Genomic DNA, 23,285 nt, shown 5'->3' with positions numbered 1-23,285 from the left:
TTGTACATTCTATGGTGTGGTTATAATTTATCGGCCATGTTTATCCTTTCTAGTGCATAGAATAATAACCTATCTTACAATGAATGAGACCAGCAAGTGCTGAGAGGAGGAAAGACATCGTCCTCCTCTTGTCCGTAGGAGCAGGGAACATTTGCCCGAATGTCCCCGGTACTCCCACATCTTATCACCATGGATTGGGTTACGTGTCCATTTCTAAACCATGAGGAAAACAAGTTTATCATGGTTCGCATAGATCATCATTTGAGTTGGAATGTATGTTGGGGCGTCAGCAACTATGGCTGCCATATCTGGAGGCGTGAGCTACTGGTAGCCGTGAGCTTTGTAAGGGCAGAGAGGTGGTCTGTCTAGGTACTGCCTAGACACTATTTCCTGTATGCCATTCACATTCTTTAAGAGCCTATTTTAATTCGTGAAGGAAAGTAAGAAGTGAAGGGAATGTTAAAACCAAAGCACAGAAATCATCAGAAGCATATAATTTCTAGGAGACACTTCTCATTCCAGATTTACATTATAACTGGTACAGTAAGAAGCTGCAGGAGGAAGACGCTGCACTTAATGTCTGCCTTGTTCAAGCCTTTTCTTGGTGTATTTGATGGGGTGGGCCTGACTGTGTCATCCATCCCTTCTCACTGCACACTGAGTGAGCCGTGTCTTTGATCAGGTGCCACTCAGTCACATCTCCTCTCCGCTTTCTCTCCAACCGTATTTTCCCACCTATGTTTTCCTCTTACTGTATGTGTTCTATGTCTTGAAATCTTTGTACTGGACTTTTATTTTACAGATTTTTTTCCCTTACCATAACAGAAAAAGTGGTTTCTAAGTAAAAGATGCTTAAATTCTTGGCAAAGAAGGAGCTTTATTTATGCTTGGAGTTTTGTAAATTATCATTTAAAATCAAATATTTACATCAGATTTAAAATATATTCTTTATGCATTATTTTCAAAAAGCAATGTTTTGGAGCACTAAAAAATAGGAATTTCAGATCAGTTATATTCTATCCTCCTTTCATCCATTTGCTGAATAAATGACGTTTCCCCCTTATCAGCCGTTTGGTTCCCTGAATCAGGTAGGGAAGGCACAGCAGATGTTTGATTCTTCCCCTCAGTATTTCAGAATACTGCATTAGTTCCACTGTATCTTCCAGGTGTTGTCAGTGGATTTTAAATTATTTCTTATCTTTAATCCATTCTTATTGGTGGTAAAATGATCTGTTTTAGGGCAGTAGGAACATTTTCCTGCTGTGTGTCCTTTTGACTTAATCCTAGTGGTCTTTGGTAGGTCCCTTTTATCTTGTGTGACGTGATTTTTATGCCTTCCTTAGGTCTGGAATTAAACTTTTCTCAGAACAGGCTTCATTTGTTGTGGTAGCAGGTGCTGTTCACAGTCTGGATGCTGGGATACTCATTCCTATAGAGTTGGGGACTATTTCTAGGCCTTTTCAGTTGACAGGACTAGGAGATAGGTATTTTGTTCTCTTTTCTTTAAAAAATAAAATACATTATAAATTTATGCCAATATTTGACATTTTAATCTAGGCTTTATAAATAATCTTACTGTTCTTTCACCTGTTATCTTTTTAATCATGCTTCAGATCCTGGCTTTAAATAATGACAGCATTCATTTGCTTTAATCCCATAATACAGATATAATAGCTCAAGTAACAGTACTCACATTGCTGCAAACAATATGATTATTGAAACTGTTTTCTGGCTTCACACCTGTGGCTCAAGTGGCTAAGGTGCCAGCCACATACACCTAAGGTGGCGGGTTCAAATCCAGCCCAGGCCTGCCAAACAACAATGACGGCTGCAACAAAGAAATAGCCAGGTGTTGTGGCGGGTGCCTGTGGTCCCAGCTACTTGAGAGGCTGAGGCAGAAGACTTGCTTGAGCCCAGGAGTTGGAGTTTGCTGTGAGCTATGATGCCATGGCACCCTACCCAGGGGGGACAGCTTGAGGCTCTGTCTCAGAAAGAAAATGTTTTCTGTTAAATTCTGTTTTGCCCTTAAAGCATATCCCCACTGAGGCTGCACTGGCAAATTAGTAGGTTTTAGAGTTATTCGAAATAGTTCCTAGAATAAATCAACTTAATACTTAGGTGTGTTTTTTTCATTTAGCATTTTTATGAGATTGTTGTTATAACATATTTTTATTCCTTTGATCTTTATTGCTGAGCTACGCGGTAGCAGAATACGCACACTTTGGTCACCTTCCTTTTTCTTCTGACAGGTGTCTGGGTAGACTCTCCTCCATAGCAGTAGGCAGAGCTCCTTCTCGTCCCTTCTGGAGTTTGGTAGGACTCCATGTGTGGATAGAACAGTTTATTCTGTTATAAGTAATGTTTCAGCGAGTAACCTGGACGTGCAGATTTTTATGTCTTTGGCCATGTATCTTCAGGCTGTGTCCCTAAAAAGGGGATAGCCGGCTTAGAGGGCAAGTGCACGTGTAATTCTGGTGATAGCACCACATTCCGCTTGGTAGGGGGAATTGTACCAGTTTGTTCTCACTCTAGCTACTTACATATGAGTGCTATTTTTAAATTTATTTTATTACTTTTTGTTTAGGAACAGGATTTTGCTCTGTCATCGTGGCTGGGGTGCAGTAGCCTCATTATAGCTTACTGCAACCTCGAGCTCCTAGGCTCAAGCAGTTCTCCCTCCTCAGTAACAAGGACTAGAAGCATTTGCCGCCATATGTGGCTAATTTTATTTTATTTCATTTTTTTATAGAGATGGGGTCTTGAATTCCTGAGCTCTAGCAATCCTCTTACCTTGGCCTCCCAAAAGTGCTAGGATTCCAGGAGTCAGCCACTGTGCCCGGCCATGAGTGCTGGTTGTTTCACGTCTTTAAATGCTGTCAGACTTAGGGATTTATGTCAAGATGGTTGACGGGAAAATGTATCTGAGTCATAAATTTGCATTTCTGCTATCAGCAAGGTTGATCATCAGTTCCTAAGATTAAGAGACATTTGTATTTCTTTTTCTGTAAAATGTCTAATTACATTTCTAGTCTTTTTTCCTCTGGTTTCTGATCCCCCACAGTAGTACTTTTTAATTAATTTAACTACTATTGGAGGGCTGCCGAGTGGGGCCTTCATTTTATTTCTGTTGGACGGCACTGCCTTCTACTCTGCCTGATTACTTCACTTAAAGTTTTTGCCTGGGCTCTGTGTACACTGGAGCTTTTAAATTCTAACTGTTAGTTTAAAATATGAGACTAATGTACCTGTGATCATCATTTGACCAGATAAGAGCGTGTGTGTCTTGCAACGCCTGTTTTTCTAGGTCTCTGATGGTGATGTTAGCAATGGTACCCACTTGCTCTTGCTCTGCCCTAGCACAGTAAAGATAAGAACATGAATGCCAGAGGTATTTGAATCTAGTGTCTTAGAATGCTGGTTGATGAACACTATTCATATTTTTTAAAAATTCTTTTTATAGAGGTATACTTTATGTACAGTGCATTGTTCATATCTTATTTAATACTGTTCAGTCTGCTTTGGCGATTCATATCAAGGCACAGAAAATTTGTCATCTCAGAAAGTTCCTTCCTGCCTTATCAGAGACAATTCCCTCTCCTGAAGCAACACTGATTTCTATCACTATGGATCAGTTCAAGTATGTTTTCAGGGTTAACTTTGATACTTTGTCCATCTTTTGATGTTGACAATGACTTATATTGCTATTGACTGTCCTGATTAGAAGGCTAATCTGACAGGATGGTTCACCAGTCTTTTAGCAAATGTCCTCAGGTGAGGTTTTAGTATTTGCCTGTGTCTTCTTCATAAACTTGATATATTGGAAATATGTGTGTGTTTCCCTTCTTTATCAAGTAGCTATTACCTCCGAAGACATTTTCTGTTTTTATTTATTGTATTCGTACAGGTCCATTTTTTGTTTCACTCTTTGGATCATGCTGTTTGCTGCTCCTTATATAGAGATTAAGCAGTCTGTTGTGAAATCTTCTGTGGTGAAATGAGCCTGCCGTGAGGTACTGGCCAGTTCAAATGACTCATGGTTTTGCTGTTATTTTTCTGCTGTCCAAAGAAAGAGGCTCAGTAAACCGTTGTGTCTGTTCTCAAGGACTGCCCTTTGAAATAGCTTTTACAATCTATGCTTTGGTTGTGACTTTTTCATCCCTCTCTTACAGGCCAAACTTCCAGATTTGCAACCATTTCCTTCTCCAGATGGTGATACAGTGACCCAACATGAGGAGCTGGTCTGGATGCCTGGAGTTAACGACTGTGACCTTCTCATGTACCTGAGGGCAGCAAGGTAATAGGCATCCGCTCCATCTTACTTCCCGAAATAGGCTGTCTGAAGTGATTAGTAGTCCATAAACTTTCTCCTTTTTCCCTGAGATTTTATTTCTATCTTTGCATTCTCTGAATTCAAGTTTAGTTACGCCCTCTGTAATCAGGGCCCTGACCCTTAACTGCCAGAGAAAAAGGGTTTATTACGGTAAAGTCACTTTCTTCCCTCTTATAAGCCATCCATGCAGTTATCAGTACCTCTTAGTCCAGTTGAGTTAATTGAGTCGTTCACCCCATCTTACAAATGTTCTCTCTTTATTTGGTGGCTGCTCATTAGTGCCTAAACCAAACTTGACATTTTGGTGACTTACCTATTTGAGATTTGCCTGCAATTATCCCACAGAACTTGCCAACATACATGTGCCTCAGATGCAAAAGGGAAGTTTAAATCCATCCTAACATGTCACAGAGCAGACAGAGAGTCTTCCCTTGTCTGCAGCGATTCCTGGGGCTCACCGTGGTATTAGCAGTAACAACAACAACAACAAAACCCCATTAAAGCAGGGGTCGAGCCTCTGAATTATAACTTGGGCTGTGTTCTGGTCTGCAGTGCTGTGCGTGTTGGCCTGCAGCGGGATGAGATGCACTGGTGGAGTCAGGGACTGCTGAGAGACTTTATCTCTGATTTTTCACTTTAAATTCACCTAAACGTAGTTGATGTATAGAGAGGAATTGACCAAAGTTACAGAGGACTCAATTTCACATGTTTTCTAGAGACTTTTCTTTCAAAAGATTGTAATCTCGCAGAGTATTGTGGCAGATGGATTTAGATTATTCATACCTTCAAGTCTAAAACTCTAAGTGCTAATGTAGTGTGGGAAGAAATAAGAGACGGGCCCAGTTAAAAGTAACTTGTCTCTGTGAGTGAAGGCTAAAGAGCAGAGGCAGGACTGAGAACTCCATTTTATTTTACACGTAGTAATGGAATTTGGTCTGGGCTAAAAATGGAGGGTTAAAATCTCCATACAGATATTACTGTGTACTGATGAAGGAAAAAATGTCTTCTTCTGAAGGAGCATGGCAGCTTTCGCAGGAATGTGTGATGGAGGCTCCACAGAAGATGGCTGTGTCGCAGCCTCTCGGGATGACACAACTCTCAATGCACTGAACACAGTAAGTCTTTTGAGGTCATCCTGGGTGGAAAGACGCTTCTTTTTTCCTGGACTGGCTGCAGGGAATGTGTGTTGAGTGTGAGCGTAGAGTAGCCTGCATCTGAGGAGTGAGTGCTGTGGCCTGGTGCTGGGACCCACAGCGGAGTTGTCATCCTGCCCAGGTCATTTCCTAATATATCTTTGCTGCAGGATTCTGGTGAACCTCAAATGAGGTCTCATGATAGCGGTGGATACTTACAGAGGTCTTACAAGCAAGTGCTCTGCAGAGGTGATCTCATTCAATCCTCATAACTCCCCTCTGAAGTAGATTCTCTTATTATCACTGTTTTAGACTTAAAGAAATAAAGTAAGAGAGATTAAGTTACAATTCAACGTCATACCCCCAAGATTGGAATCTAGCTGCGATGCCTTTAAACCTTCTCTACTGGCTGGGTGCCTGCTGTAGCTCAGAGATTAGAGCACCAGGCCAGGGCCTGCTTAACCAAAAAGTAAACAAACAAACAAACAAACAAAAAAACAACTTTCTTTACTATGTCTGAGACTGTATTTCAAAGCACATAGAGCAACAGGGAAGAAGGTAGGCTTTTTTGGGGATAAATTTGGTTTTTTTAGAATTTAATTTGGAATCGTGTTAATATTTCACATGATTATAAAACCAAAATTAAGTTTTTCTTCATGATTTGTAGTTTAAAGCTTAAGTTTTAAAAATAATTTCTTAAATCTAGTGTAAAATGAAATAAATGAGCCTCATGTTACCACCGCAATTACTCATTTGCTTTAATCCCGTGACACACACGGAGCAGCGCACTGACTACTGAAGCCGGTTTCCTTTTCTGGTGGTAGCGGGAGGACTCTTCATTTTGGCTTTAGGCTACATCCTATAGGGCTATATAAATAAATTAATATATTTTAAGTTACATGAAATAATTCCTCTCTGTATGGTTACGGATGTGAAATCATCCAATCTGAGGAAGTAATAATGAATATTTAAGGAATCAATTTCCGACACTGATAAGGAGTCTACTTGGTCATGTATATTTACACAGGATGTTGGGCCTGAGGCCGAGCAGCTCTTGAGAGGATAAAATAAGTGTAACATAAGCACCCTGCCTCCCCCTCTTCTTTTTCCTGAGAGGTCACCATAGCTGGAAGGAACTTTGAGATCATCTGTTCCAGTCTCTAAATAGATAAAAATCTAAGTCTTAAAAGGTCAGGTGACTTCAGTGTGGACGATCCCAAGAGCTTCAAAGAGAGAGGAGAGAATCGTCTTCGTTCCTGAGTTAGGGGTCTTTGTACCACACAGTTTCTGCTACACAGCTTGCTTTCTAAGAAATGAAGAGCTTTCTGCATGATACAGTTGATTTTATTCCTGGTCTAAATTGGTTTCTTGGCTTTTACGTAAAGTTTGAGTGACCTTGTTGGGGGCGTGTTGTGTTCTCAATAACTGAGTGTTTTGTCACATTGCTGTCAAGGGATTTTGTGCACTTTCTCACTCATCGGTAGTGTTGTCATTGTTGTTTTTAAAATAAAAGATCTTTATTCTAAGCATACAGTGATTGAGCCAGAGGAGACTTTTGAGATTATTTTACAGATAGAAGCTAAGACTTAGAGATTGCTGATACTGCAAACAGTAGCTTTGGTAGGTTAGGTGAGAATGTCTATGCATTTAGAATACCTTAAAAGTATATGTACGTAGTTACCATTCAATTAAAAAAAAAGTATATGTACATTCAAAGAAAGTCTTCAATGGAAACTTTTTTCTACTGAGGTTTTTGTGTAAGAGCTTTTAAAAAAAATTGTGCAAATCAGTTGAATTTTGAATAATGAAGATTTTGCCATATTTAATTAAATGTCTATTTTGGGGTCTTTCCTAAATTTATATGATTTATTCCCTTTATTATTCCAAATCCTCTAAGAATTCTTTAGAACATTTCTGTACAGAGATAATTTCAACTATTTTTGTTCACAGTTGCTTTTGTGACACGTTCTTTCTGGAGGTTTTGTTAGCATTTCCAGAGGGTAGAGGGCTTTGGGTTTATGATTTTTTGTTCCTATGATGTTGCTTCTCTGACACTTGAAATTCTTTCCTGTCTAGACTGGCCCACAGTGGCTCAAGTTCTTGGGTCATGGCGTATAGGTTGTGTTGAGCTTCTGCAGGATGAACACTACGCTTATTTTGTGATGAATAGAAAAGTTTAGTGCTCTTCTCATTTTTGTACCTGTGTTGACTCAGGGAGAGTTTTAGTTGTAGTCACTTAATGAAAAGTGAAGTAAAGGAAAAAATCTTGAGATGCTATGTTTATTTTGACTTCCCTAGAGTAGTGGAAGATATGAGTTAAGCAATAAATTAAAAAAATATACATTGTTCTATGAGAAATATTTATTGCTTTTTTAGAGTATAGTATATATTTAAAACAATGTTAGGCATTTATCAAGAATGAACCTGTGTGTGGGAGCCAGGTGTAGTGACCTGTAGTCCCAGCTACTTAGGAGGCTGAGGCAGGAAGATTGCTTAGTTCCCAAGAGTCCGAGTCCTGCCTGGACCAACATAGTGAGACCTCATCTCTACAAAAACAAACAGAAAACCTGTAGACAGGTAGGGAGTATTTCCTACTTCCCAGGGCAATATAGAAATTTAAAATATATGAAATCTGCTGTATGCCCACATCAGAGTGTGTTCAACATCCCAGTAGGACTATTTCAGTGCATTTACACTTACTGCCCTGGGTAGAGTGCCATGGTGTCACAGCTCACAACCTCAAACTCTTGAGCTCAAGCAGTCCTCTTATCTCAGCCTCCCGAGTAGCTGGGATTACAGGCACTCACCATATACCTGGCTAGTTTTTCTGTTTCTAGTAAAGATGGAGTTTTGCTTTAATCAGGCTGTTCTTGAATTCCTGAGCTATGACAATCCATCATCCTCAGCATTCCCAAGTGCTGCAATTATAGGCATGAGCCATTGCACTTGGCCCAATTTGTATTTTTTAACAAATCTGATAAAATTTTAATTTGGATTGCATTGAATCTGTCATCATTTTGGGAAAAAACTGACATCCTAACAGTGTTGAATCTTTTAATCCACAATCATGATGTATCTCTCTATTTTTAAAACTTTATTTTACTTTTGTTTGGAAATAGGGTCTGCCTGTGTAACCCAGACTACACTCAAACTCTTGAGCTTAAGCAGTCCTGTCTTGGCCTCCCAAATAGCTGGGACTATAGCTCATGTCAATGTGCTAGGCTTTCTTTAATTTCTTGCCGTAACATTTTGTAGTTTTCAATATATAGGTCTTACACATACTTTGTTAAATGCACACCTGTTTACTCTTTGAGAATTCCATTGTAAGGAAAAGTTTTTAATTTTTATTTCTAAATGTTCATTGAAAGGTAAAATACAAATCCATCTTATGTGTAGACCTTGTTTCCCTCCGCCCTGCTAAACTCCCTCATTTGCTGTAGTAGCCTTCTGGCCAGTTCCTCAGGGGTTTCTGTGTATAGGCAGTCCCCAGATTACAAATGGATAGATTCTGTAGGTTTGTTCTTAAGTTGAATTACCTATTATTTATAATAGCCTCTTTATATTAATACATGAATTACATTGATCGATTAAGCCAACTGTTCATTTCTAGGACAAATCCTTGTTTGTCACCATGTATTACTGGATTTAATTTACCAATATTCAGTTAAGGAATCATATGTGTTCATGAGGGATGTTAAGCTGTGGTCTTCATGTTTTTGTAATACGAAGTTTTATAATGTGAACTGTGTCTGATTTTAGTATCAGCAATATTGCCCTCAGAAAATTATTTGGGAAATACTTCTTTTTTGTCTGTTTTCCTAAAGAGTTTGCAAAGGATTGATATATTTTTCTTTGTTAAGTGTTTGCTAGGATTTGCAGTGAAACTAAATTTTTTTTTCATGGAAAGTTTTAACATTACAATTAGACATAGGCCTATTCAGATTTTGTATTTTTTTCTGTGTCCGTTTGGTAATCTGTTACTCTGTGGCTTTTAAGCATTTTGTACATTTCCTTTGAGTATCAACTTTATTGGCAAAAATTTAATTTCTTCCTGTATTATCTTTTTAATGTCTTTAGGATATGAAGTGTTGACCTCTCTTTCATTCTGATATTGCTGATTTGTTTCCTCTTGATTAACCTAAACAGATTTATCAATAATATCAATCTTTATAGAAGCAAGGGTTTGGTTTCATTGTTTCTTCTACTGTTTATTTCATCAATTTCCATTTTTGTCTTCATTAATTTATTTTCTACCTATTGGGGTTTAATTTGGTCATTTTTTTTTTCTAGCTTCCTAAAGCAGAGGCTTAGATAACTAGAAGCTATTACAAATTTTCATTATTCTGTTAAAAATAGTTTTGAAAATTTTTAAATTTCTTACTTGACTCATGGATTTTTTATTTTATTTTATTTTTTATTTATTTTATTTATTTATTTGTTTTGAGATAGAGTCTCGTTATGTTGCCCTCAGTAGAGTGCTGTGGCATCACAGCTCACAGCAACCTCAACCTGTTGGGCTTAAGTGATTCTCCTGCCTCAGCCTCCCAGGACTATAGGCACCGGCCACAATGCCTGGCTATTTTTTTGTTACAGTTGTCACTGTTGTTTAGTGGGCCAGGGCCGGGTTCGAACCCACCAGCTCCTGTGAGTGTGGCCGCCCCCTAACCCGCGACCCTGAGCCCCTCTTTACCTTTCACTGTCATCTTCCATGTGTCTACTAATAACTCTTTGTCTTGAAATCCGTTTCGTGTGATGTTAATGCAGCCACTCTACTTGCTTATGCTTCTATGCTGTCTATCTGGCGGATCTTTTTCTAGCTTCTTACTTTGCATCTTGTTTTTTCTTTGTATTTGAAGTACATTTCTTGTATAACTTTAGTTCTTTAGTTTGTTGATTTTTAAAATCTAGACTGGCAAGCTCTACTTTTTGTTTGGAGTGTTTACCCTGTTTTAACTTAATGCAGATTGTTCTCAAGTTATGTAAAACTTGATCCACACAGACACATTCTTCATAGCAGAGGTCTCGTAGGAGAATCTCTGAAGTAGTTAATTTCATGGCCCACAGGACTTAATGCTTTTGATCCACTGGTGAACGTGCAGAGAAGTTCAGAACAATGGGAGATTTTTATTTATTTATGTTTCCATGTAATTCTAATCTTTTTACTTCTCATGTAAGAAATAGTTTTGTTTTTTTTTTTGGAGACAGAGCCTCAAGCTATCCCCCTGGGTAGAGTGCTGTGGCATCACAGCTCATAGCAACCTCCAACTCCTGAGCTCAAGCGAATCTCCTGCCTCAGCCTCCCAAGTAGCTGGGACTACAGGCACCCGCCACAACGCCCGGCCATTTTTTGGGTTGCAGCCATCATTGTTGTTGTTTGGCGGGCCGGGCTGGGGATTTGAACCCGCCACCTTAGGTGTATGTGGCTGGCGCCTTAGCCGCTTGAGCCACAGGTGCCGAGCCAGAAATAGTTTTGTACTGTTGCAGAGGAAAAAGATATGATAAACATTTGGCCTCTTACTGGAAAAGGAGTGATTTCTTAGTGACAATGGGCATATTCCTTTATGTGTAGCAGTTATATGTTTTATTATATTTTAAATCGTAAACACCTATAAATGTGTTATATTAAATATAAGATTATGTTAAAGCATGAAAAAAAGCAGTAGCATTTCCCCCGGAAGATGCTGACTAGAAATGTTTCTGTGCATGTTCTAAGTTTGCATTAAACTCACCTGTATACTTGTAGCATACTTAAAATTTGTAAATATAATACTATTAATATACAGATGGCCTGTCTTATATTTATGGAGTTATTAATTCAGCTGTCTTTTGAGTACTTAACGTTTTTTGGTCATTTATAAAATAGACCTTTATATTCATACTTAGAAACTGCAGAAAAGTCCTGTAGTTTGAGACTAAGATTTTCTAGAAAATAACATGCTGCAGGGTGCAGTGGCTCATGTATGTGATCATGGCACTTTGGAAGCTGAGGTGGGAGGATCACTTGTGCCCAGGAGCTTGGGGTTACAGTGAGCTGTGATGGTGCCACTGCACTCTAGCCCTGATCACAGAGTGAGACCCTGCCCCCAGAAAAAATAATGAAAAAAAATGCTGACTTAGTTTTGCTAAACTGATATTGTATTTCATGCTTTGAGCTCAGATATCTTTCCTAATATAATTCAAATTATTTTGACTTCTCTTTCTCAGTAATTTATTGTCATTTTTATGTTTAACTTTTCTCGCCATCACTAAACATACATATACTCACTTTGTATAAGTAAAATTTACAGTCATATAGCAAAGATTTCACCTCTGCCTGGACAGTTTTATTTCTTGAAATATGGATAGCTCTTAGACATTTGGGTTAAGCTCTTTACATATTCAAGAGAGTATGAATTTGTTTGCTTATGTATTTATGCACACCCACATCTCCTTCAACAAAGGATTCGAGGCTTCCAGTAGGTTCATAGTTTTTCTTTTTGATCTCGGATGTGTACACATATGTCACTATTTGTTAACCATTGAGTTTTAATCATCTCTGTTTTCTGAGCACAAATGCCTGGTACTAAATGTTTGTTGAATGAATCAGGTTAAAGTCCATGTCACACTGATCATCCAGAACTTAGTGTTATGAAGTCAGCAGAGCAGAACACGTAGAATATGCTCTTTTGATAAGGATCATTTTCATCTTTTTCTTTTTTATTTGAAAAAAATTAAGTCTATAAGATTTATCAGAGATTTTGTTTATTTATCTCAAATGGACTTACTAAAGCATCTGAACTTAGATTAGCTTTGTAGTTCTTGTGACTTGAATGCGTCATATTTCTCAGTTCTCAAATAAGATATTTCGGCTCGGCGCCTATAGCTCAACCGGCTAAGGCGCCAGCCACGTACACCTAAGGTGGCGGGTTCGAATCCCCAGCCCGGACCCGCCAAACAACAATGACGGCTGCAACCAAAAAATGGCCGGGCGTTGTGGCGGGCGCCTGTGGTCCCAGCTACTTGGGAGGCAGAGGCAGGAGACTCGCTTGAGCCCAGGAGTTGGAGGTTGCTGTGAGCTGTAATGCCACGGCACTCTGCCCAGGGGGACAGCTTGAGGCTCTGTCTCAAAAAAAAAAAAAAAAAAAAAAAAAAAGATATTTCTAGGAGGCCCTTTCGCAGTGTTTGTCTAAACACATGACCAGGGGCCTTCTGACATTGATTCCTTACCTCCACCCTTGACTTTCATTCTTCCCTTTTGACTACTTTTTCATTCCGGTGACTCAACATTAAATGGTTAATGTTTCCTGAGTTGGGTTAAAATAGTTTTATTCTTTCAGGGTATTTGATTTGTTGTTGAAAAGAGTAACAGGAAAAGTTGATATGCTGTTTGATTTTTTATTATGGAAATCCAGTAAATTTCAGAACAGCATCTCATATAAGTCAGTCCTGACAAGCTCTGTTGCTAGTGTTTTATTCCCATAATAACAGGATATTGTAGTCTGCTGCTTGTGGATAGCTGTATTGTTAATTACAGCATTAGTGAAAGTGCAGAAAGAGACCCTGCGGATGATGTTTGCTGGTACAACCAAGACCTTCCAACTGGTTATCACCTTAATATATAACTTTTCAACTTTCATATTTCTTTTTTACGTTGACTAATTAGAAACATTTTTAACTTTAAAATTTGTTTTTTAAGTGTTTAGACATTTATAGCAAACGGATGTTTTTGGTACAGAGAAGTTCATGAACTCACTTCTAAAGTTCTAGGCGATAATACTTCTAATATAAGTTGCACTATTTATTCTATTCTTTTTCTTTTCTTTTTTTTTCTTTGAGACAGAGTCCTACTCTGTCACGCTCAGTAGAGTGCCATGTGTCACAGCTCACCGTAACCTCAAACTCTTGGGTTTAAGTGATTCTCTTGCCTCAACCTCCCAAGGAGCTAGGCGCCTGCCTAATTTTTTGTTGTTGTTGTCATTGTTACTTTTAGCAGGCCCTGGCCCGGTTCGAACCACCAGCCCTGCTGTCTGTGGCCGGTGCCCTAACCACTAAGCTATGGGGACCGAGCCTTCTTTGTCTTACTTGAATAAAGATGAGTTTTAAAATTTAATACTCTTCAATATTTTGTTCCTTATGTTTTTAATTAATTTTTTTTTTAAATTCTGACAAGAGTCTCACTTTGTCACCCTCTATAAAGTGCTGTGATGTCATAGCTCACAGCAACCTCAAACTCTTGGGCTCAAGCAATTCTCTTGTCTAAGCTTCCCTATTAGCCGGGACTACAGGCACCTGCCACAGATCCAGCTATTTTGTTGTTGTTGTTCTTTTGTTTGTTTAGTAGGCCTGGGCTGGATTTGAACCTGCCAGCCCCAGTGCATTTGGCCGGCGCCCTAACTACTTAACTACGGGCACTCAGCCATTTTGTTCCTTTTTAGATAATCTGTAGCTTTACTTACTGTGCTCTCTTCTTTCCCCTAAATAAGGTTCTCCTGGGCAGATGGGGAGACATAGGCTGCCTATCTAAGGATAGTGGCTTATTCCTTCCTTCACTGCAGCTATGGTTTTATATTTGATTATTTTGACACGGAAGTCTTGCTGTAGGTTCTTTTCGTTGTCTTGCTCCTAATACACCCTTCACATCGTGGCCCTGGTGTGGCTTTGCCTTGTGACCTACTCACATTTCTTCAGCCATTTCTTTCTTGGGATAAGACTCGGGTACTATATAACTTGCCCATTTAACATGTACATTTTTATGGCTTTTAGTATATTTGCAGAGTTTTGCAGCCATCACTACAATGGATTTTAGAACATTTTCTTCATACCAGAAAGAAACTTCATACCCGCTCCCCACTCCTCTGTCCCTGGGCAGCCATTAATCTACTCTCTGTTTCTGTGTATTTGTCAGTTCTGGGCATTTCATGTAAATGGAATCACATCACATGTGGCCTTTTGTGACTGGTTTCTCTCACTGAGGGAATGTTTTCAGGTGTCACTCATGTTGTGGCATTAGCCACTTTTATGTGTTACCATTTTCTTTTTCCTCCTGGTGAGCTCTGTCTTTTAAAATGTGGCACACACTCTAAAGCAACCTTCCTGGAGTCTGACGAGCAGAAGGTGATGGGAGGCCGCCCTGTGGTTACAGAAGAAGCTCATCTCAGTGCAGTCTTGGCCTCGGGCAGGGTGTGCTCATCACGTTCGTTTCTGTCCTGTGTTTTACTTGGTTCCATATTTCCTTGAGTGTTTGTATTTGGTAAGCCACCTCTCTCCCACCCTGAGCTTTCCCACTGAATACTGAACCAGCACAGGACCTTAAATGTATCCTTGTTAATTTCCACTTATTAGGCATCAACTATTGGTCAGCTGTCTGGTGTCATCGATAATAACAAAAATTAAAATGTAATTGATTGAATGCTTATGTGCTAGGCAAAAATTTAAGTATGTTTATGAGTGAATTTATTTAATCTTCAAAACAATTCTGTGTGGTAAGTGTGGTTTCATCTACACATGTAATAAGCATCCCTGTCGTATACACACAGAGAGAGAACAATTTATTTTTATTTTTTTATTATCGTTATTATTTTGTGACAGAGTCTCACTATGTCACCCTTGGTAGAGTGCTGTAGCATCACACCTCACAGCAACCTCAAACTCTGGGGTTTAAGTGATTCTCTTGCCTCAGCCTCCCAAGTAGCTGGGACTATAGTCACCTGCCACAACGCCCGGCTAACATAGAGAACAATTTAAACTTGGGGACAGGATAGAATTGAGACCCATGCCTTACTGCAGTCCTCTGCAAATATCCAGGGAGGCTGTACTTTGGAGGATTTGCTGTTCCGTAGATTAGAAATCCTTCCTGTCACATCAACCAGGCATCTCCATCCTGGACTTCTGGGCTCTCAGCAGTGACTTAGGGATATAGTTCAGCTTTTACTTTTGCTTGATTAAAAGAAAATTCATTTACTAATTTAAGAAACGTCTGTATCAGTGATTTTATTTTTCTGCTAAAGAGTGGTAAAATGTTTTGAGATTTATGTGGTATTTTGAAGAATATTTACTTATTGTTAATCAGTTAGAATTTTAACAACTTTTAGCCTATTTTAAGTATTAACAACATACTATTTAGCAAATCAAGATAAAAGCCCTTAGCTTTTCATATTTAACTAGCTGCTTAAATAAAGTCACCTATTGATTTCTTTATTTTCAAAGCCATTGTCAGACATTTGGTAAAAGTGTTGATAATATAAATAAGCAGCTCATTGTTAGACCAAATGAGTTCTATGATCGAAACCTCATGAGTTTCAAAGGGGCTTATGTACTGACATGAGTCTTACAGTACTGGAAAATGCTAGCATTTATGATGTTTGTCCTACTATACATTTCCTATACCAGCTTGAAATATACTTCAGAATTATCTTTGTTTGTTTGTTTTGAGACTGAGTCTTAATTTATCCCCCCTACCCCAGAGGAGGCTAGAGTGTCATGGAGTTATAGCCCATGGCAACCTCACACTCTTGGGCTCAAGTGATCTTCTTGCCTCAGCCTCCCAAGTAGCTGGGACTAGAGGTGCCTCAGAGACAGCTCTTGCTCAGGCTGCTCTGGAACTCCTGAACTCAACCATTCCACCCACCTCAGCCTCCCAGAATGCTAAGATTACAGGCATGAGCCACCTTGCTCAGCCAGAAATTTATTTTTTCAAAGTTCTAGAGTCCATACTCTGGTTTCTCTTCAGATCACATAAATCTTTCATCTTTTACTAAAGTTCTAGAGTCCAGTGAAAATTACTGTTATATAAAGTATTACTAAAGTAAATTATAGTATGTATTTTGAATTTTTTATAATAGTTCTTTTTGTAATTTTTATCGTTTTCTATCTGTTTAGGTTAAAGTATGGACTGATGTTGAAAGTATAAAAATATTTCTAGAAATGACTGTGATACTTCTGTAACACTGGAGATTTTATTCTTAAAATACTATAAGGAAGCACCTGAAGTCTCAGCTACTGAGGATGCTGAGGTGGGAGAATCGTGTAGGCCCAGAGTTTAATGCCAGCCTAAAGGGCAGAGCAACACCCAATATTTTAACTCACACCCACTCTCTAAGCAGTATTTGGCTTTCTCTTTACAAAGAATATAGTTATTTAAGGCTGGGCACAATGGATCACACTTGTAATCCTAGCACTCTGGGAGGCCGGGGTGGGTGGATTGCTTGATCTTAGGAGTTCAAGATCAGCCAGAGCAAGAGCAAGACCCCATCTCTAGACAACTAGCCAGGCATAATGGTGGGCATCTATAGTCCCAGCTACTTGGAAGGCTGAGGCAAGAGGATTGCTTGAGCTCAAGAATTTGAGGTTGCTGTGAACTAAGATGATGCCATGGCACTCTACCCCGGGGCAACAGAGTAAGACTCGGTCTCAAAAAAATAGAGAGAATATAGTTATTTAGATATCAAAACTGTCATGTATAACTACCATGTTAACTGCTCTACTCTGACTTCTCAGGTTGCCCAGTTTTCTTCCTCAGCTTCTGCTCCAGCCCCCTAACATTCTTGATCCCACCTGCCTCTTCCTAGCCTGAGCCTGTATCAGGGAGGGGAGGGCATTGCTTTTCAGCTGTCCTCGTGGGCAACCTCTTATGTTCTTTAGAAACTTGATCTACGAGCTGGCTTGAGGTAATCTCAGACTGCCCTTGAAGCTATAGCTTTCTTAAGTCTCTGTTGTCTTTTCCAGTTCCAGTCTCTGCTTGGAGTCCAGCCCTACTGGACTCTGACAATCTGTGTTACCCAGTCCAGCCCTTTTCTCAAAAAGGCCCCTTATGCCCCTGCTCAGCCACTTGCCGGGGCTCGTCAATAACCGCACAAGACAGCCCCACTCCTACCTTCCCTGCTAGCTGCCTTCTCTCCACTCACAGTGTTTGTCCGGCTTATAATAATGCTGCAGAGGACCAGTTATCCAAGAATTTTCCAGAAGATTAGCTCTCTTTTTTCCTCCTCTTCTTTTTCTTTCTTTCTTTCTTTTTTTTTTTTTTTTTTGAGACAGAGCCTCAACCTGAGCACCTGGGTAGAGTGCCCTGGCTTCACTGCTCACAGCAACCTCCAACTCCTGGGCTCAAGTGAGTCTTCTGCCTCAGCCTCCCAAGTAGCTGAGATTACAGGTGCCTGCCACAACGCCCCTCATTGTTGTTTGGCGGGCCTGGGCTGAATTCGAACCCTCCACCTTAGGTGTATGTGGCTGGCGCCTTAGCTGCTTGAGCTACAGGAGCCGATCCTTCTTTTTCTTTCTATTAAAAAATCCATTTCAGAAATGAAGTGTACATTTTCATATATTCTCAAATGAAGTCTCCTTTTACTTAATGCCTTTAAGTGATCATTACTAGTGGCCATTACCCCACATAATGTGCAACTGTTAGAGTTTGAGGTCTTTGGTTGCCAGATTTTTTGTGTCTTCCGTAGTCTTATCTTCTTCTGTTCCTCTCTTTTCTGTTTTGGTTTGCTTGTTACTATTTTTTTTTTTTTTATTTTCTGTCTTTCTGTTATCCTTTTGTTTGGAAGCATACAGTCTTTCTGATTTTTTTTTGAGACATATTATCAGATTAGGAAAACTAGAATTAAGAGGCAACTACATTTCTAAGGCTTAAGAGTGAAAACCTTCTTTTTTTTTGGAGACAAAGTCTCACTTTGTCACTCTCAGTAGAGTGCTATGGCATCGTAGCTCACAGCAACCTCAATCTCTTGGGATCAAACAATCCTCTTGCTTCAACCTCCTGAGTAGCTGGGACTACAGGTACCCACCATAACACCCAGGTATTTTTTTTCAGAGATGGGTTCTTGCTCTTGCTCAGGCTGATCTTAAACTCCTGAGCTCAGGTAATCTACCTGTCTTGGCCTCCCAGAGTGATGGGATTATAGGCGTGAGCCCTCTCACCAGGCCTTATGTTTATGTCTTTTCTATTCTCTGAGCTGCTGGCTCCCTGCTCTTCTCTACCCAGCCCTCAGCCCCGAGCCCAGAGTTAAGATAGTGTGCTTGCTTTGTCATTACAGCTGGAAAAATTCCTGTTCTTATTTGTTCCCATGTGACTGCCTGTCCACTGCTCCAGCAGAGACGTCCTGGGACAGGCACTGCGGCTCAGGCTTCTTCCTGGAACATGGGTTTATGTTGGAGTCTTTGTGTTACTGCTTGCTAGGGAAGGCCCACAGCCCATGCTGAACCCCTAGGCTTCATTTCCTCATGGTTAGTACTTTTGCCATGAAAGGGTGGTCTGAAGGCTGATGAAATCAGAAAGCTCCAACATAGTCCCTGGCACACTCCGTACTGCTCAGCAGATACTGCTTCTCCCTCCTTTCTCCTGTTGTGACTCTCCAGGAACATTATAGTTTCAAAAAGTAATGGAGGGAAAAAGAGAAATTTGGTTCAAGGACTGTGTATTTCCTTCTGAAAATTAACTGGATTTTTCCTCAAACCTCATTCTCAACAGTTAAATTCTAAACCAGTTGCAATATAATCCTGGCACTCTGGAGGCTGAGGTGAGAGAATCCCTTGAGCTCAAGTTGACCAGCTTGAGCAACAGCAAGGCCCTGTCTCTACTAAAAATAGGAAAACTAGCTGGGCATGGTGGTGGGTGCTTATGGTCCCAGCTCCTCGGAAGACTGAGGTGAGAGGATCACTTGAGCCCTGGAGTTTGAGGCTGCTGTGTGCTAGACTGATTCCTAGCACTCTGTCCTGGGGCAAGACAGTAACCCTGCCAGTAGTGAAATTCTGTGTCTTTGCTGTTATCTCTGAAATGTGCTCCAATAAGAATATACAGACAAATTTATTTGGAGTGACAATAGCCAAATAAAAATAAACATTTTGCTTTTAATTTCAAATCTAGTTTTTTAACATTTACATGTATCATGTTTTGTTTTTGAGACAGTCTCACTTTGTTGCCCTGGGTAGGGTGCCATGACGTCACAGCTCATAGCAACCTCAAACTCTTGGACTTAAGCGATTCTCTTGCCTCAGCCTCCTTTGTAGCTGGGACTACAGATGCACACCACAACACCTGGCTATTTTTTTGTTGTAGTTGTCAGGGTCACTTAGCAGGCCTGGGCCGTGTTCGAACCCACCAGCCCTGGTGCATGTGGCCGGTGCCCTAACTGCTGAGCTGTGGGTATGAAATTATTGATGATAGAGGAATTAATGAATGTAAATTGACATCTGCGAATTGTGCTTTATGAGAATTATTTTTTAATTTTGTCTTGGATAGAGTTTGGCTTTCTCTTTTATGTTAACAGTTGAAACAAATTACATAAAAATTTAGGATCTATTCCAAATCCCACCTTTTTCCTTTCTAGGTTATTTTGAGATCTCATGTTTTTAATGGACCATGATTATTTCCTATTTAGCTTAAATGTAGTCTAATTTAAATAGGCTTTTTCTATAGTTATTGTAATGGCTGTATTTGAAAAAGTATGCTTTGGCGTAGTAGAAACTGCCAGATGCAATGCCATTTGCTCTTCAAAGGTCACAGGAAAGGGACATTTAAATTAAGTCATAAATTACAATTGAAGAACAATATTTTGATGTGTGAGACTGGAGATGTCAGAGCAGGGAGATGTAATTCATGGGTTCATTATAGAACAGAGGTGCCTGACAGCTGAGCCATGCCAAAAGGAAAATTTATTTGCAACATCACGCAGACAGAAAATGGTAGCTAAGATGAGAAGGCAGAGCAGGAACTTGAAACCTTGTGGTAATACGCAGAGTGTATGCTAATCAGAATGCCTGAGACCCAGAGATGCCTAATGACTGCTGTAATATTAATGAGGTGTTGGGACATGTGCACATTTTCAATCTCATCTAAATTAAGACCTTGTCCTTGCTCTATAAAATAACATACTTTATAAGGAAGCATTAAGGTGGATTCTCTCACCTCTCTGTCCAATATACAGATTTGCTGAAATTTCAGAATTATTTAGGCAGGAGAATTAAAGCTGGAAACAAGATTTCTATCTATGACAGCTTTGAGGAAGGATGTAATTTAATGTTTATAGCAATCCATGAGAAGTTCAATCATGAGTTAATTAAACTGTAGGCAGTCATTAAGTATTATTTATTCTTTTGAGAAACTTGCCAGTAAAGCACTTATATATATATATAAAATTACAGAAAGTAATAAGCAGGGAATGATTTGTCAGGCAGAGTGAGAGTAGCACATTTACGTTGGGTAATTATGCAGAAGCATGTTTTTCTTCTTAAAGCACCATCCTTTCTGCTAATCAGGAGGAGGTCAGAGGCTATAATGAGACAATTGCAGGTGTAGAGTAACTACCAGCATCACGGCCCTGTCGAACCTCTGGTTGTTTTGTAGGCGCCATCTATCTAAAATACCACTCCGGTTGGTGGCACCACTGCAGGCTCATAGCTATTTACACTTTGGAGTATCATGACACGTCATGTCTCATTTAATGCCTTCACATTGTTCTGTGACACAGCTGAGGGCTGGTGGTGTTATACCCATTCTCCAGATGGAAACCTCAACACGGCTGGCTTGGGACGAAGAATCTGTCACCTGCCTCCTGTCTTGTGCTATTTTTGCTAGACTACACAAGGCACCCTGTGATAATTTATGTAGACTGTGTTGAGCACCTGGAGTCCTTGAGGACTTTTCATGTAACTGGCTTAATGTGCTCAATTAGGGCACAGCTTCGGGTTTGAGTGATTCAGGTAGTGGTTACTTTTGTTACAGTGGAACCAGAATGAGTTGATTATTCAGAAGCTGCTATTATTTTTAGCACCAAAATTCCCTTCCAAGTCTACTTTGCATAGTTCACACACACCTGCGCCTCTCTGTCTCCATTGCCAGCCCAGTAACTGGCATAAGGAGTTGGTCAGTGACTCTTTGTGGAATGAATGGAAGGCAGGAGAATATGCTGTGAGCTGCTCAGCTCAGGTTGGAAGGGGACTGGATACTCTAGCTGTGCAGGGGAGAGTTCACATTTGCTCTCCTGCAGTGAACAGGCAGAACGTGAAGGAAAGAGCACATCTTTGAGGATTCTGTGGAGCAGCCCCAAAAGCCAAAGGACAAATTGCTGGAAAAGAACAAAACAGAGATAGTTCTGTGATGGGGTGACTTGAGAAATCACCATTCTGTTATCATATTCCAGCCATAAAGCCCAGATCTTGCTTGGCCTGTGGCTTAGGAAAGAGATTTTATTTGTTGAGAAGTGCAGTCAAGCAGTTTAGTGATGTGGAGGAGAGGCAGACAGATTTACAAGTAAATGTTTCCTTGATCACTGAATTAAAAAAAAAAAGCCAAATAAACAAAACCATCACACACCTGTGGCAATGCATTTGAAAGCAGTTTCTGCTAAGTGGCACCTTGCTGTGGGGGGGGGGGTGATGGAGAGGGTAAAAGATCTAAATTTTCCCCCATCAGTAGCTTTTAGAGTGGAAGCTGATTAAGAATCTCAGTCCTGGGTCAAGCATGGTGTCAAATGCCTGTAATCCCTCTAGGAGGCCTAGGTGGGTGGATCACCTGAGCTCACAGGCTCAAGACCAGCCTGAGTAAGAGTGAGACCCTATCTCCAAAAAACTGGGTGCTCTGGCAGGCACCTGTAGTCCCAGCTACACGGGAAGCTGAGGCAAAAGGATCACTTATGCCCAAGAGTTTGAGGTTGCGGTGAGCTGTGGTGCCATGGCACTCTTCCGGGGGTTAACAAAGTAAGACATCTCAAAAAAAAAAAAAAAAAGAAAGAAAGTCCCTGCTTTGTACAGGGGTCTTTTTCCAAGTAGCTCTAAAATGTTCAATTCTTTGCACTCTACATTCAAATTGCATTTTATTCCGAATTTTACCAGCCTGGCTTGGCTGGAAAATGGACAGAAAGGTTTAATTATCTTGTTTTAATTGCTTTTCTGTGGCTCCAAGGTGAAGCTATAAGACATTTAAGTGTTTTTCCTCTCGTCTTCCTTGCCATTTCTTTGAATAGTCTTATTCACAGCTAGGGAAATGGTAGAAAATTTTATTGACATTAAAGGCCTTTTGCCTTAGCAGTATTGGGAAGCCTACATTGAATTTCCTGATGTAGCTGTGTGGTTGTAATCAGGTGCTTAAAGGTTGAAACCTACATAATGAAATTTACACAATGAAATTATCCATTCCTTCAGAGTTTGATGCAGGGGAATGTTTTTCATAATAATTTTTTTGAGATTTTAGATAGTCAGTAACTTGGTAAGCTTACTTACCAGGCCTCATTTACATGAGGAATACACTGTCATATCCATTTTAGTTTTTTTTTTTTTTTAAGACAGAGTCTCACTTTGTTGCCCTCAGTCGAGTGCTGTGGCACCATAGCTCACAGCAACCTTGAACTCCTGTACCCAACTCAGCCTCCTAAGTTAACTGAGACTATTGGCACCTGCCACAATGCCCGGCTATTTTTAGAGATAGTCTCCTTCTAGCTCGGGCTGGTGTCAAACTCCAGGCATTTCCACCTGCGTCAGCCACCCAGAGTGGTAGGATTACAGATGTGAGCCACCACACCCAGCAGCATACCCTTTTTAGCACTTGCTTTAACATTGTTTTGGCCTCATTGAAGAAAGAAAGTCCTCACAATCATCCCAAAGAAAACCCCTTTTAAGGAGGGTTGTTTGTTCATGACGTAATTAAGCAAAGAAGGTAGACCCTAAATCTTTTAGGATAGAGTTGGGATGTGACATTTAGATAGATGTCTCACCGTGCAGGTGTAGCCCTCTGGTCTAACCCTCAGAGGCACTGTGCAGGTATAGCCCTCCTGTCTGACCCTGAGAGGCACCGTGCAGGTGTAGCCCTCCTATGTAACCCTGAGAGGCACCGTGCAGGTGTGGCCCTC

At 40.2% G+C, this 23,285-nt stretch overlaps 1 protein-coding gene across 3 annotated transcripts in view; it reads left to right on the top strand.

Annotated features, from left to right (window-relative positions):
• The window catches only part of RERE (arginine-glutamic acid dipeptide repeats), a 433,205-nt gene that overhangs the window by 302,381 nt on the left and 107,539 nt on the right, over positions 1-23,285 (top strand). For all 3 annotated transcript variants that reach the window (XM_023515253.1, XM_012807340.2, XM_003793246.2), the window contains 2 exons: positions 4,170-4,294; positions 5,346-5,445. In XM_023515253.1, the coding sequence (XP_023371021.1) occupies positions 4,170-4,294; positions 5,346-5,445 (225 nt within the window). The remainder of the gene's footprint in view (positions 1-4,169; positions 4,295-5,345; positions 5,446-23,285) is intronic.

This window comes from Otolemur garnettii, unplaced genomic scaffold (genome assembly GCF_000181295.1).
Source record: "Otolemur garnettii isolate 467f Iridium unplaced genomic scaffold, OtoGar3 scaffold00067, whole genome shotgun sequence".
Taxonomy (NCBI): domain Eukaryota; kingdom Metazoa; phylum Chordata; class Mammalia; order Primates; family Galagidae; genus Otolemur; species Otolemur garnettii.
This window is presented reverse-complemented; position numbering and strand designations above follow the sequence as displayed.